The 16,529-nt window shown below is 34.1% G+C and overlaps 1 protein-coding gene across 1 annotated transcript; it reads left to right on the top strand.

Annotated features, from left to right (window-relative positions):
- The first annotated feature begins 1,572 nt into the window (after window positions 1-1,572).
- On the top strand, window positions 1,573-16,291 carry LOC117108513 (protein DEK-like). Its single transcript, XM_033250532.1, has 11 exons — window positions 1,573-1,728; window positions 2,504-2,717; window positions 3,717-3,869; window positions 4,540-4,616; window positions 7,080-7,174; window positions 7,409-7,539; window positions 8,428-8,711; window positions 8,971-9,196; window positions 10,097-10,158; window positions 12,417-12,569; window positions 13,258-16,291. Exons 1-11 carry the CDS (start codon window positions 1,696-1,698, stop codon window positions 13,267-13,269), a joined length of 1,440 nt encoding a protein of 479 aa, XP_033106423.1. The 5' UTR covers window positions 1,573-1,695; the 3' UTR covers window positions 13,270-16,291.
- Window positions 16,292-16,529: the final 238 nt, after the last annotated feature.

Raw genomic sequence — 16,529 nt, 5'->3', positions numbered from 1 at the left:
CCCGACGGGGGGACTAGTGGAGCGAATCGAGTCTCACTTGGCTGGGGGTCAGGGGACCGCCCAGGGCCCCCGGTGTGGGTTCAGGGGGCTTTGCTCCCTGGAAGCCACGGATATTTGATGAATTATGGCGAATTTTTATTACTTAGTGATAGGCATCGATTTACTATATGACTTCATGTAGGCTATGCTTTCTAATGTTAAATCAGCTTCCAAAACCAAAACATTTTGAATAAAGCAAGAAACAAAGAGTATGCAATGTAACCATCTAATTTATTTTCAAATCCTCATTCTTGAAAGTGAAATTCTATGTTTTGGAAATTTTGCATGAAATCTGTCAACCACGCTGTCATGGTCGAGGTTGCTACACCTATCACGATGTATTCCAACCATAATGAGGTTATCTAAATGAGCATTTGTCATAACAGAACGCAAATTATTTTTAATTAATCTCATTGAATTATTATTATTATTATTATTATTGTTATTGTTGTTGTGATGATGTTAACACAAACAATATGGTGGCTAAACGAATATTACATGTAAATATTTTTTTTTATTTGTTTTTTTTCCCCGACAAAATTTATCGTCTTCCCCGACGGGGAGGCTATGCTTCCCCGACGGGGGACTATAGCCCCCCTCTGGCGCCACCATTGGCAAACCTGCAAACGTGTAGAAATATTAGGCCGGTTTTACACTAGGAAAATTTATTCCCGCTAATCGGAATAATATGTGCATGCGAATGCGCATGTACATTTATAATTTCTGCGGAGTGAAAAAATATGCAACCAATCAGATCTCAGGGAACGAACTGATGATTTAGATTTGCACAAATAAATTCACATATTGTAAAGCCGGATTTACACTAGGCGAATTTATTCGCATAAATCAAAAACGTTGGTTGGCTTCAAGTTAAACTGCTGATTTTGCTGAAGCGAAAATCTCGGACAAAAATGTGAATGTGCATGCTCATGAACGGACGCTTTTGATTCGAGTGAATAAATTCACTTAGTGTGAACCGCCTAACCGGCTTAAGTAGTACACTATTCAGAAAAGCTGAGCTTAGATTGTTTCATTGAACTCAATGACCAAGTGTAGCCTAAATATGATAAAATAAAAAATTATTGTCACAATGGTATTAAAATACAGCTATGAGATATGGTTCCTTAAAATGCACACATAATTAGTAGAGGAATATAGAAATACTGTATAATTAAATACATACAAGTTGCACATTTCACATTTATTAAGAGTAATATTATGTTTATTTCTTTTGATTTTTTTTTATTTTAGAGTTTTTCATGCTAATACTTTAAGTTATTCAAATATACAGCAAGAATTTAACTATTATGGTTAAGTGCATCACAGACGGTATCTTTCTGTCTCTATTGTTAAACAACGATTTGAAAATTCTTTATATTCTTTATAGAACCAAAAACATTCTTTATAATCCTTCCTTCCTATTATTTGAACCACTGATGTGTAAAGGGTAGCAAAATTCCTCTATTTTAAGATTTGTGTTATTATGTCACTTAGAACCAATTACATCACCTCTTCAAAAGATCTTACACAATAAGCACATCTTTTTTAAGGCCTCGTCTCATTGGACCATATTCCCGCTTGCTGTATGCCGCCATTTTGGAATTGTACGCAAGTTTCCAACGCGTGTTTAATAATATCGGCAAGAAATATCTAGCAATGGCTGAAGAGGATACTTCTGTAAATATTAAGGTATGTAGCAACCTTCATGAACCTATATTTATTAAACTTAACGGTCATTCTTTTTACAATGTTATGGTAAATGCAAGTTTAGGCTTATTGTGCTGAACCCAGCTGCTGTGTACGAAATTACGAGAAGGGTTCACCGGCTTATATGGCCCTTCGACGCGGGTACTGGGACGTTTGCGTCGGTAGCATGCTATAGGCTGATTTAGGCCTAGGCCTACTTCGACAGCCAAAAGGTTTGTTCAAGATATGTTTCCTTGATTACAACAGTGGTGATTTGTTTTGGTGCTCAGGCTTAGGTCTAGTATAAATTAAGTATATCATCGTTAAACTAAGCCTAATCATTTAAAATTCGTATTTTTACAATAAAAATAAAAGCATCATTTTACCGTAAAACTAAAGTAAAGTTAATAATACGGTGAACTGAAATTCCGTGTTTATTTAGGGCGACCTACTCACTAGGCTGGCCTTCGGTAAGCCTAGTAGGGAGCAGGAAGTAATATAATGGGCCTTAGCCCTCTACTCCTGCCTCCAGCTTCGCTCACACAACCCCAGGCCCTACTGTGTATTTCATCCCTCCATCTCTTCATCTTCCCCTGTTCCCTTTTCCCATCAAATGGTGTCCAGACTCAGCTGTGTATTCCATCTGTCAATAAAACTAAATTGAATAATAATAAAGTACATGGCTTGGAATTACATTCTTGGGAAATACCACTTTAACTTTTTCTTTTTGCTCTTTTAATAAATTATCATTAAATGTTGAAATTTTAAAAATACTTAGGTTGGTGAGAATAAAACACAGGAGGAGATTGATGGTAAGAAGAATGGTGAGAATGAGGAGCAAGATGAAACCAAGTCCCCAGTTAAACTACCATCTGAAAAACCAGAGAAAATTCAGTCGCCAAAAAAGCAAAATCAAGACGTGAACAAGGAAGCAACTGAAGACAAGGCAGAAGAGGAGGAGGATGAGAGTGAAAGTGATGAGGAACTTCCCTGTAAGAAGTGTTGTTTTTCAAAATTTTCTATAGTATATTCGTCTCTATTACAGTACAGCCAGAAACTATTGCAATTTTTCCTGCACGCACGCTTCGTAGCTAAATCGTACACGAGTTTAGACCGTTAATTTAAAGTATGGAGCTATTTTTTCAATAAGAAAAATGTACAATTGATTTGATGAGAGTCTCCTCTTCCACTCACGGTCGACGACAGGAACTTGTTTGTGCTGCTGCATTGTTTTTTTAATTAATTAGAATAGAGCCTAGCCTATTTTTTATTTAAAATTATTTTACCTCTTTTAACTGTCAAAAAATGATGTCCTTAATAACAATACACACATGTGAAAAGATTGTGCATCAAATAATATTTTGTAGTCTTGAGTTAGTAAGATAAATAATAAATATAAAGGAGAGTTAACGTCCGTTAATTGTAAAATTATTGAATGTCGCATAAAAAACCCAATGGAAAATAAAACTTGGTGAATTGCCAATTCATGTTGTCAGCCCCAAAATCCAGCAGCAGGCAGTGTGCGCCAATCAGAACACAGTAAAGTGCGTTAAATGTTAACCTTGTGGCAAATGTTCTTTACTCTTTTAACATTGTGACACTGTTGAAAATAAACCAGAAAGACAATGCACAAGTAGCTTGAATTCCAAGAATTGAATCAAGTATAATATTTACCATACAGTATACGGAGCTATGCAGCTCTTTTCAAATCTTGTATGTATGAATGTATTGATTGAAGTTAACTTGCCTTTCAGTCCATGGGTATGTACAGTATTTGTCCTTGGTCAATGCACTTTATCAACTTTCTCATCCATAAGTATAAATTGACCTATTATTGGTAGGGTAAAACCTATGCATGATTTTAGTACTCCAAATTGAGAAAGCAGCCATGTTGTATCACATTGTGCTTATCATTAGCATAACCTAGGATCATTGACCAGGGTTGATAAATGTGTTTGGTTACATTATAAAATAAAAAATTTTCTCAACAGTGGGGTCACTTGAAGGACCAGTCAAGATAATGGAAGGAAAGCGAGAACGAAAAAAAGTGCAGCGTCTGAGCTTGGAGAAGAAAGAAACACCAGAAAAAAAGAAATTTGAAATAGTTGAAGGTCAAGGAACTAAACTTGGTGAAATGGAAAGAGGTTTGTAAATTTATAAGGATAGCTAGCCTAAAAATCGGGAGGGTAGGAGATTGCTTGGAAAATCGGGAGAAATCCACCAAAATCAGGAGCAGTAGCTAAATTATAGACTAAAAAGCATAATTTCTGCACTATATTAGAAAACAACTGGAAATTGTAAAATTGCGAAAATAAAGGGCTGCGGAAATAAAAGGCTTTACAGTACTTCTACTAATAATATCATTTATATAGCACACAATCCGCCTTAAAGAGAGAGTATGCTCACAGCACTTAACAATTTCTAATTATTAAATAAAAATTTAATTTGTCAATTTGAAAGACTGCAAGAATCATGCATGTAAAAATTACAGCAAATAAAATTCAAATAAAATTATTTTATTAAGAAATCGGTTAAAATGATTACTCAACAGTATTGCTTGCTACTAATAAATCAAGCTCTATTCAGTGCTTTTTCATTTTCATATTATACTCTGTAGATTCACATACAATGCTTTTGTCTTTAAAAAAATATTTTATCCTTTAACTTGTGATTGCGAAAGTTACATTGAAGTTCCTTTTACTGGTTCCACATTTCTATATTTTTTGATGATGTTTCTATATGATTAGATTTATAGTGGTGTGTTTGCTGCCACCATTTCTTATCTAAATTTTTGCTTTTGCATCCTTTTTTCAGTTGAATTTGTCTTGAGTAGGACGAATGCAGATCAGTTGAAGTTACTCTACCGCTTCTTATTTGGCAAAGTAGGAAAGGTAATCAATTAAAAAACAGCCTCACTGTATCATATGTTAAGTACCATCCACAATGTCAAACTTGTGACAAATACCTGGGTTCTGTCCATAATATGGGTGTGCTATGATATGTAGCCCCTTTATGTGATATGACATAATTATGCCCATACAGTAGAACCTTGTTTTTACGTACTCCATTTATACGAACATTGAAATTTTACGTACGTCTCGTACCGACGATGATGTCATCAAAAACCCCGAAAATTAAAAAAACGCAACCTGATAGTGTGGAAAAATGTATCCTGGTAACTTAATGTAATTTGCATTTAACATGAATACAGAAGTTATTAGGGAGGTTTCGCACACGAACGCGTACATTTAGTGTGATGGATACGTCATCATTTTGACGTCATACGCTGGCTGCTATCCGCTAAACGTGTGGGCGACACGCATATCTCGCTCACTACGCGTAAGTGGAAAATGCGTAGGCAAATTGTGGATTTCTAGTAGGATCTTTGTTTATTTTTTCACATTTTTACGTAAGTGTAAAAAATAAATGTATCTTTGAATACGTACATGCAATTTTTGTGACATTTGAAGGCAGCAAGTTACGATAGGATGCGTCTCATTTTGGTTTATCAAAACGTCGGTGCTTTGACCATGGTGGTGGTGTCAGGATTTTGTGTAGGCTAGGCTAGGCCTACTTCTTGTAGCCAGGCACCTTTGGGTCATAAACAATAGGGCCTAGCACAAAATAACCAACACTTTTGCGCAACAAAGGAAGTATTTTTCAGCTAAAATTTTCAATTTTAATTTCCAAAACCATACATAGGCCCTATACTAATAACACTTTAAGTATAGTAAGCCCAAATGCCGTAAGCCCCAGGCCTAGGACTACGCTTGAATTGCGCTGTGATTGCAAAAATCACAGAATGGTTACGAATCGTTACAGATAGCTTAATGTATGCGTACATGTATTTGTTTGCTTGCGAAACCTGTCTATTAGTTAATCACGGAGAACTACAGTATAGGGTATATGCACAAATCTAAGCTTCAGACACTTTCGTACTACTGACTGAAATGCTCACACATATAGAGGAGGATGGTTAGGCTAGAAAGCTTATAGAATATATATATATATATATATTTATATATATTTATATATATGTATATATATATATATATAGGTGTGTTGCGATTATCTCAAATTCATATAGTAAAATAAGCAACCTACCAAAATGCGCTTGAACAAGCTGTTCTCTTTTGATGGAAGAGGTTGTGAACTTGGCATTTTGAAGCCGTTTTGTTAAAGGAAACCTTTCTAATACCAAAATAAAAAGGAATTTTCCTTCGGCGTAAACCTCGTGTATCATCAAACGAGCCAAAATGGCCGACAGAAAAGACGCATGCGTGTTGCTAATGTTCAAGATTTCCTCATATTTAATTTGTTATTTTGAGCAAGTTATAAATATGAGATTATATAAATATATAAGATATGAATAGTATAGATATATACAATATATTTTCATCCAATGTTAGAATTTAGCAGATGTCTAAATTTAGTTTAATTTTCAGAGTATTCAATGCTGCTTGACCTGGGAATTAAAATGTCAGGGAGAAAGAAAAGTCACTTGATCAACTATCGACATCAGACACCAATCACCCTGTCTCTTATACACATCTAGATGTGTATTACAGTAGAACCCAGAGCCGTTCGTAAATTCGGGTATTCGTAAAATCGGGGTTGACCCAAATTCCTATATATTTGCACTGATACTACTTACACTGGCATAAACTAGGCCTAGGCTAGGCCTACAGGCTATTGCTCTGTCTCTTATACACAGGCTTACGTCTGAGGGGGCCTAGGCCTACAGTTGGCAGCTTCTAAGCATTCTGATCCCACTCTAGGCCCTGCACAAATTTGTTTTTATCGGACATTTTTACCTTCTTAAATACCTAGGTCGTGGATTTTATTCCAACACAACTTCCATAGATACTTGTTTATTATATATATTGATCATTCAATAAATCAATCAAGCACTATGTTGAATTTTAAAGCTGAAAATGATGTTTGAAAGAGAAGTAAAATTTGTCCCATGCACATGTGTGAAGCCATAAAAAACACTGACTTTTAAGAGGCCCGTTAGAGGGCCTCCTTCACTTGAGAATTACATAGTATTGTATAGTATGGTGTGTTGTGTTGTATGCATGGTAATAACAGGTAAAATTTTAGCGAGTTTTTTTTTAATAATCTTTTGCTTCAATTTTTATGACGTCATCACCTTTATATTACGTTCGTAAAATCGGGAATTCGTAAAATCGGGGTTCGTAAATGAGGGGTTCTACTGTACAATAAAAAAGTAACAATAATATATAGGTGGTAGGAACTGTTTACATGTACAGTATTCCTCTTCAGCACATGTTTCTTGATAGAAGGTGTGGAAAATATGTTGTAATATTATAAATATTTCTTTTCTTAAATAGTTGTTTGAAGTCAAGAAACACATCAGGCAGTTTTCAGGCTTCAATTTTAAGGAGAATGATCATGAATATGATAAAAAAGAACAGTTCCTTATCAGGCGAGTTATTTTACTGTTTTTATCGTGTGCATAATTTAACACCATCAACTTTTTTTGTAACAACACAATATCATTGAATACAATCGACTTGCGAGATGCTTGTGTATGAAACAAGATACCTTGCATGTTTTTGTGTTTTAAGTATTGAAAGGTTCAGTATTTATTAATGCAGGATTATATTATTTAAATAGTTGTTTATTCTTTAATATATGATGTTTTTTTTTCCATTTGTAGAGTAACTATGACTGCTTTAAGGGATTTCTGCACTTATTTGGATTTAGAACGAGGTGGAAACAAAGACGTAGTAATGAAAAGAATCATGGATTTTTGTTTAAACCCTGTACCGTCTGGTAGAAAAGTCCCAAGTAAGTGTTTAGTTCTTCCAGTACTTGATCCTAATATTTTTTTTTAAATAATTTTAATTTCCTTAGATTTTGTATCTAATTAATCACGAAAATCAATTATGGTGATTATTGAGGAGAAACTTATAATGTCTAGTGAATTCAGCGAATCTTTGGTCAGTAGTTACAATTCATCAGCAAAATAAAGAGAAAGTTTAACCTTGTTCAAATTTGTTGATCAAATGCACAATTTAAATGTGTATGCAAGTTCTTTGCCCAGCAGTATGAATTGTTTTTTTTTTTTATTCGTTGAACTTATGTGTTTATCAATTAATAATGTTAAACTGTCACTGTGTACTCTTATTTTAAAAGCATAGTGGCCATTCATAACATAATTCAGCATTTGGGCATAATTTAGACCCCTGTAGCATGTAGCATTACTTCGCATAATTTCATGAAAACGTAGCATAACGTAACATTGATGTAAATTTCATTACATTAGAAAAATAAATTGCAAAAAATGTCTTGAGTGCCCCATTTCCGAGCCTCTAGAGGTGCCTATTTTAAAAATGTTTTCACCCCACCTAGTAGGGCAATTAGGTAAGAGGGTGTTGAATCCCTTTTTAGCCAAATACGCTATTTTTAACGCCAAAAGTACTGCATGCCCGACTGACGTGTATCCAAGTACCAAAATGGTAGTTAAATCCACGGCAGTCTTGTGCATCTACTTGAGGCGTAGCATCTGTAGCATAATTGTACTTCAGTCAATGGCATCATTTCATTTGTCACAGTGGCCACACTGGTTAAAAGTCTACATTTGTGGATTCCTTTCTCATAATAGATGTGATATTTTCCATTATGAAATACTTTAATTTTATTTAATTAAAACAATTCCTGTGTGTGTGTCTGTAGAAAAGAAAGGTCAGAAGAGAAAGCGTGCATCTTCCGGCAAAGGCAAATCAGAGAAGAAATCAAAGAAACCAAAAAAAGAAACACAGGTGGCCAAGGAAACCGTAGATGACCTAAGTGATGTTAGTTCTATTAGCGATATTAGTAGTAGTGATGAGGATGAAGAAGAGAACAAAACTGGAAACAGTACCAAAGCCAGTGATGTAAATAAAAAATCTGAAAATGCAGAGAGTGAAGAGCAGTCTGAAAATGATGCAGAAGTTGAGGATGAGGAAGAAGTAAAGAAGGTATGCAAAAATTGATTTTTATTTATCATCACTATTATTTATAATTATTATTTGTTAATAATTATAATGAAGCCAAATATTCAGATTATCCGCATGTTTTTGATGCAAAACAGCTGTTGTTTGACCTGTGTGGGTCATCACAGAAGTCGCTGTTGATATACAGCTCGAAATATAATTACGGTAATATAATTTGCAGAAATGTTTCGAAATACAGCAGTAGTAGTTGAAGCTACATTTGTTTTTGTCAATTTCTATTCAGCCTCCTAAAAAAAAGAAGGCTAAAGAAACACCAAAAAAACCTTCAACTCCTAAGAAGAAAGAAAAAGAAAAAAATAAGGCAAAAGAGGAAAAAAAGAAATCGGCAAAGAAATCAGAGACTCTGAAAAAACTTGAGACGTCGAAAAAATCAAATACACCGAAGAAATCCGAAACACCGAAGAAGACCGAGACACCGAAGAAAGCAAAGAAGACCAAGAAAGCTGCTGGTATGTATTGAATCTTGCAAAAAGTACGGTATTTTTTGTTATGCCTTATGCATTGTTAGGTGATTCAAACACTTATTGAACTCGACTGATTCAGTTGTGTGCCCAAAAGTGAACCAACTATGGTTTGATTTCCAGGCTAGGGACTAAAAAGAACAATAAATATAGGTAGTGAATTAGACTTGCACAAGTCCCTTATTATTTCTTTTTTCTCATTCTGGACAGCAAGAAAGTTAATTTAGAGATGGAATAAGTGACTTGTAAAAAAACACTGAATTCAGGTGCCAGGATGCCAAAAGGATTACGTAATCTTATATTCCGAATTTGTATAAATGGGCGGACCGAAATAAACAATTCTAACCAATGACAATGTTGATATTTTTGTAGCCACGAAACTGAGTCACTCGCGTTGACTAGTTAGGAATGGCTAAAAAGTAGTCCTCCCTAATACAGTGGGCCTAAAATATTTAGAATAGACCCTCATAGGACTAGTGAGCAATGGAAAAACTATTAAGCTTAGGTTGGATGGAACGTAAATTAAATTGGTATGGTGCGTACTAAGTGCAATAAAAATTGAATAACCTAAAATTAGGGCCTGGAACCCAGGCTAGTAGTGAATATGTTTACGTCACTGTAAACAGTCAATGAAAGGATAAGTTTACCTCAGATTGCGCATGCATACACCCTTGGCTTGTCAGTCTTGCTCCTGCTGCCATGCAGCAAAGTGTATAAAGCTCCTTTTCAATTTGGCCTAATTTTTGAGAAAATGTACCTTATTCATTTCTGAATGACATTGGTCAGCTATTGTTTGGAACCCAAATCTAGAATTGATTTAAACACGGAAAAATATTAAATTTATATTGATTTGTTAACTAATTATGCAATTTTTTTTGTCATTTCTAGTGTCTTCAGACTCTGATAGTTCAGATAGCGAACCATTGATTAAAAAGAAGAAGGCTCCTTCAGTAAGTTAATACCAGAAAATCTCGAATTGAAGCCCAGTGGGTTAATCTAGATTGACTCGATTAAAGCCCTCCCTCTTTAGTTTGCGAAATTAGCCTCGAAAAGAAGCCCATGGGCTTCTTTTTAAGATAGCATAGGCTTCTTTTCGAGATAGTACATACTGTACATGAATTTCAGAAAACAAAATAAATTAAAAACAGGCTTGGTTTAGTTTTGGTGATTTAATGCCATTTAAATACACTTCATGAGACAGATTACAGGTTACAGTGCCCTTATTTATTGATTTATAGTACAAATTCACACAATTTACTGCATTTATTTTGAAAAGAAGTCCCCCTCCCCTTCTTTACTTTGCAAAAGTAGCCTCGAAAAGAAGCCCATCCAAAGTTCGCAAAAAAGTTTTACGGTATGTAATCAATGTGACAGTAAATTGTTTTATATATTATTTAATAATTTAACATCATTCAGGCATGAGCAAACCCACTTGTCTGACGCCCGGGAGAAGTGTTTTTTATGGTTTGATTTTTAGTTACCACTTGTCCGTGGACAAGCACTTAGAATAGCCTACTTTACATGTAATGCATAATGCTTTTTACAATATTTATAAGAAGTCAGCATATTCTATTAACAAATTGTTGGCGGACAAAGAGATGTCAAACAGAAAACCGACTATGATTACACACTGCACTGCTTGCTGTGTTGACTATTTCAGCAACTTGACTCGAACAATCTCGATATACATACTGTATTAACATTAAAAATGCTATGCCAGCAACTACGATACGATATATTATATTTTAGACTGGAACATGTAATGTATACTGTACAGCAGGTATTTATTTTCAACGATATCATATCTGTTAACCACCAGCCGTTTTGTGTGATCAATGTGGTATGCATGTAACCTATTGATGTTGAAGGACCATAGCAAAAATACTCTACTTACTAAAGACTTGAAAATGGTTAGAACAGAGCATGCTGACTGGGTTCCGTTTCCTAGCAGTTTCTTTCTTTCTTTCTGGCAACATTTTAAAAGGCTACTAGTGGCAAACTACTGGACCGATCTAATTGAAACTTGGTCTGTAGGACCGGTGCCACGTCCCATTTATGTGTTCTTCACAACTTGGTGTCAAAGGTCACATAAGGGGCATTAGGGTCAAAAAACCAAAAATTGTATAAAAGACTACTTGTCTCACAAATAACGTAGCACAGTCTTGTCCTTTACACATATACATTAGCATAAGGCAAGGTCTATAGGGTGTTCAGGGATAAGGGGTCAAAGGTCATTAAGGGGTAATTTTATCTTGCTGGCAACATTTCAAAACGCTACTAGTGCCAAACGGTTGTGCCGATTATAACCAAACCTGGTCAGTATAATCGGTGACACCTTTCATACATGGGGTGTTCACTGCTTGGGGTCAAAGGTCACATAGGGGTCATTAGGGTAAAAAAATTTCAAAAAAATGAATAAAAGACTTTTGTCACAAATATCATAGCACAGTCTTGTCCTGGGCACATATGTATTGGCATAATGTAGGGTCTTATGGTGTTCAGCGATTTTACGGTCAAAGGTCATTAAAGGGTTATTCTTTTGTTCTCTCTAGTAACATTTCAAAATGCTACTAATGGCAAACCATTGGACCAAATTCAATGAAATTTTGTCATTAAGAACCGGCGACACCTCCTACACCCCAGTCTGGGTTCAGGGGTCACATAGGGGTCATCGGGGTTAAATTTTTCAAAATAACACAATTGAGCTCAAATTTACCAGGAATGATCCTTAGGACCTTCTAAACATTAAAAAAATACTCTTCACCCCATATGTCAAAGTTCATAGGTCAAAGGTTCAAAATGTTACTAATGGTAAATGATTGAACCGAATTCAATCAAATTTGGTCATTAAGAACCAGTGACACCTCCTACACCCCTGTCTGGCCTCAGTGGTTACATAGGGGTCATCAGGGTCAAATTTTCAAAATAGCCCAATTGAGCTCAAATTTACCAGGAATGATCCTTAGGACCTTCTAAACATGAAAAACCACTCTTCACCTATAGGTCAAAAATCACAAGGGTCACTATAGTGAAAATTATCAAATATTGCTAGTGACTAACGATTGGGCCAATTGCATTAGATAGACTCCTACCAAACATGGGGTGTTCACAGGTTGAGGTTAAAAGTCACAGTGGTTATCTCTTAAAAAATGACTGGGTTCATGTTCTATTGAACATAGTATCTCTAGTTTTCCTTTTTCTTTTTCAGGAGAGTGAATTGAAAGTAACCATAGAAACACTTTTAGAAAATGCCAATCTCGAAGAAATAACAATGAAAGCTTTCTGCAAGCAAGTTTATGCCCAGTACCCGGACTTCGATTTAAAACACAAGAAGGAATTCATAAAGACAACAGTAAAAGCTGTAAGTTGTAAACTTGATCTTAGCTGCTTTTTTTCTTTAGTACAGGGCTAAGTTGCTATAGTGCACCTTCCTACAGGAAAGACTTCATACTGTCGGCCTGACTGCCCCAACCAAGGCTTTTGAGAAAGAGATCATTACCACTACATGCCTAGAGGGCTAGACATAATCTGTACTATACAAGAAAAACTGTTGAACATTGTTTGCATGTCCTTCGCACATAAAAGCAATTATAAATTATATACAAAGTTTCTTGCTAAAACAATAAGTGATTGGAATAAGCTTCCATCGGGGTTGTCCAGTCTAAGACATCAACTTGTAAACTAGCGCTTGTAAAGTTCATGAAAAATTATAATTAACAAAATGTTTTAAAATGAAATAAATTTCAAACAAATTTAAGCACGCGTACACAAGCTGCAAAATACATTAGACGAAAGTGCTGAATTTTCCAGCAATGCCCAATTACTGATTCCGAGATTCTGATATACTATAATACTACTATTGTCTATTTATAGAATTTAATTCTACAAAAAAAACCATCAGAATTTCAGTTTTTGATAGATTATTAACTCCATTGTGCTTACTAAATAGGTTTAGACAAAACATTTATACCAGATAATACATCCTGCAAGGTATAATATATAAAATCATTCAATATTTATGCACTATGAACATTTTTTAAATCTTTCAGATTGTGTCGTGATAGGGTTGCAGAGTATTTTTTGTTGTTGATTTTAATACAATAGCAGCCTTGCGAGATGTTTAGCTGATACCCTGACGTTGATAAGTGTTAACCAGCTGTACAAAGTAAGCAGCGTTAACACCAACTGAGTCATAGTGAGTTAAGCACGGTTCAAAGTGTTGACTGCCCTCCATTAATGTATTGTCTACTGCCTTCCCTTAATATACCCCTTTGATAGAAAGCCACTCTTTTGTAGACTTGTGGTAGCTTATATTTTTATACCTTTGAATCTGAGATAGGAATTGTGACTGGAAATGATCTCTGAATGATGATGAAATTATATATAAATAATTAATTTCATTAAAACTTGTGTTGATATCTCAGCATTTTGTAAATTTCAATAATGATAAATTATGATATTTTGCTTGGAAATATTGAGAGTGACTAGCATAATTTATTGATTATTTTTTTGGTGTACATAATTTTACAATGTGATCGTCATCCTAGAGCACAATCAGATCCGTAGGATCTAGTAGGTCTATCATTTTTAATTGGCAGATGACTGTGTTAAGGTTGAAAGTAAAACTAAAATATGGATCTAGCCAAACAATCATTGGTACATAGTACCTTGCTGAGATATTACTACAAAACCAATACTACTTGTATATTTTTAACCCAAATGTTTGTTACATTGTGTGTAATTGTACATAAGTTTATTATTATTATCAATTAGATGAAAATATGAAATTTGCTTATCTAAAACATTCTAAATTACATCTAAACCTATTTGTTTCATAGTAAGCTTGCTGTATACAAGCAGATTTAGCCCACCTTACTATAATTTCAATCAGGTACCTAAATCTTTGAATCTGAATTCAATAACAATTAAAGTTAAAGAAAGTTTCTGAAGATGGTGCAAGTTTCTAAAAAGCCGGTAATCATAAGAATATATGATGAGTTAATGATTAATTGAGGAAAACATATTTGGTCCTGTGAGGTATTTGAATACTGCATACTGTATTTCAGCCATATGCTATCAGATCTTTTTTTTTGTCTGTCAGACTTAACCTTTTACATACTAAATACATAAATTGTTTGCTCAGATATGTATGAAGCATACACATACAGCAGAGTCTGATCAAATGCTGTGTGATGAGTGAACAAAATCGTATAGTGTATTTCAAGCTTTATTTTCCTTTTGATGTTTACACTGTATTGTAATTGGAATTTTTTTCTAAATTGTAGATTCAGATTTTTAGCATTGTATGATGATGAATTGTGTTTTTGTGTAAATGTTACTCAAAGAGCTGAATTCCTATTTTTCATTGTACAGTAGTATACAGTGATATATTAATCGTCAAGATTATGGTGTTTCAAATTTCAAACTTAAAAATTCAAAAATACTCTATTATCCAATTGGTCGTGGTCGTGGCATAATATACAACAAGAAGTTCTCATCAGGGATTAGTCAAAGACAGTTGTTAAGAAAAGTTGTTTCATTTTTAACAAATTTAGTAATTCCTTTCCCAATGGAAAAGTTATGGATATACAAATACTGGCTAAACCATGTGAATTAGTGAAAGAAAAAAATACACAGGTTATTTGGTATCAAAATTTTAGCAATGAATAATATAAGGTTAAATCATAGTAATTAAAGTGCCATGATATTTTACTAAATTTGTTGCGGACTTGATGCTAGAATGGTGGTGGTAATATGATAAGATAGCATATTATACACTTCCATCCTACTGAGGAATGGCTGAAACTGTTGAAACAAAAGTGTGTTTACCCCCTAGGTTGTTTCTAACATCCTCAAGTCTGAACTAAAAGTGTAGTCAATACCATACTAACTTGTAAATTCTCAACTTGTAAAGTTAGTTTATGTGCCTATACTTCTATGGCAGCACAGTGATACTACTGTATTGTACATACCACACACAGTTATACAATCGGGTAACTCAGACTCGCCTAGTTTACATTCTACACTTACTGTTGCTACAGTCTGCCTTAACATATACATGCATATCTACAGTTTTTTTATATACTGGTATATTTATTATTATTTAATTAATTTTAAATAAGTGCATGTATTTTAACTAGTCAAGTAACATTGAAGCCATCTTGTACGTACATTGTTTATAACAGTTTGGCAGTTTTATTGCAATATTTGATAGCAAAGTTTAATAATCCATGTACCATTCGACCAGTACAATAATAATGTGTTTTTGATGTACAGTAAATGTTGAACTTACTGGTTCTTATATTTAAATTTTGTATAAATGTTTCTGAGGATATTCTTTCCAACGCTAGGGAGCTCAACAGTATATGCCACTGGGGGAAAGTTATAACAGGCACTTGTATGAATGAATGCGCCTATTATTCCTTCCAAACGAAAAACAAATTCCCCCACGTTCAATTTTAAAAATTGGTTGTTTTTAGTAGGATTTGCGTTTGAATAAATAATGTTTAGGGAATTTTCAAATTTTGAGATGATCAATAAAAGTAACCTGGCTAGGTCATTTTTAACATTACATTCTTCTTTACAGTTGTTTTAATAGGATTTGCATTTGCATATACAGTAATAATGTGTTTAGGGAATTTTCAAATTTTGAGAGCATCAATAAAAGTAACCTGGCTAGGTCATTTTTAACATTACATTCTTCTTTACAATGTATGCACTGTCTATATTAATAAGTAAGGTAAATATTCACAGTTTAACTATATTTAACTAGAGCACATGCTTTTGTTGCATTTCGTCACATGACTGGTAGTAGGTACTTGTGCGAATGAGAGCTTGTTGGTTAACAGTTAGAATGAATATATTGCCTGCAGTACTTTGACTCATGGGACCGATTCTGGCGTAGGCAAACTGTATATATTATTACAGTTCCGCAAATGATTTATTTTTTATTCAAAGTACAATCATTGAATAATTGTAAATTGTATCCTATTGCATTTTCTGTAGTAATATTTGCCTGTTAAATCTGTCGGATTTGTGTAAATGTTTTGAATTTTGAAAATAAACTTTCTATAATAAAATAGACTGATGATTGGAGTTGTTTTGTATTTATGATATTGAGGACCATAGTGTATGAAAACGATAATCTGAATTTTTCCTCTAGTTTGCCTAATTACTATCAGATAAAATTGATTTTAAATTGAGGGTTTTTTTTGAATGCCACCTTTTCCTGCATCGCTGTTTTATTATGTTGTTAAGCGCCTAGAGGTTTTTAACATTAGGTGCTATATAAATATTTATTATTATTATTATTATTATTATT

Source organism: Anneissia japonica, unplaced genomic scaffold, assembly GCF_011630105.1.
Source record: "Anneissia japonica isolate Jap-2015-1 unplaced genomic scaffold, ASM1163010v1 scaffold287819_len434453_cov191, whole genome shotgun sequence".
Lineage (NCBI taxonomy): Eukaryota > Metazoa > Echinodermata > Crinoidea > Comatulida > Comatulidae > Anneissia > Anneissia japonica.
The sequence above is the reverse complement of the archived record's forward strand: the minus strand, read 5'-3'. Positions and strand labels throughout refer to the sequence as shown.

What these genes read in the sequence shown, in the direction of transcription:
- LOC117108513 (XM_033250532.1), top strand. Translation starts at nt 1,696, where the DNA reads ATGGCTGAAGAGGATACTTCTGTAAATATTAAG. An exon ending in GTCTGGTAGAAAAGTCCCAA is followed by an intron (nt 7,540 to 8,427) that starts GTAAGTGTTTAG and finishes GTGTGTCTGTAG; the next exon opens with AAAAGAAAGGTCAGAAGAGA. An exon ending in AAAAGAAGAAGGCTCCTTCA is followed by an intron (nt 10,159 to 12,416) that starts GTAAGTTAATAC and finishes TTTCTTTTTCAG; the next exon opens with GAGAGTGAATTGAAAGTAAC.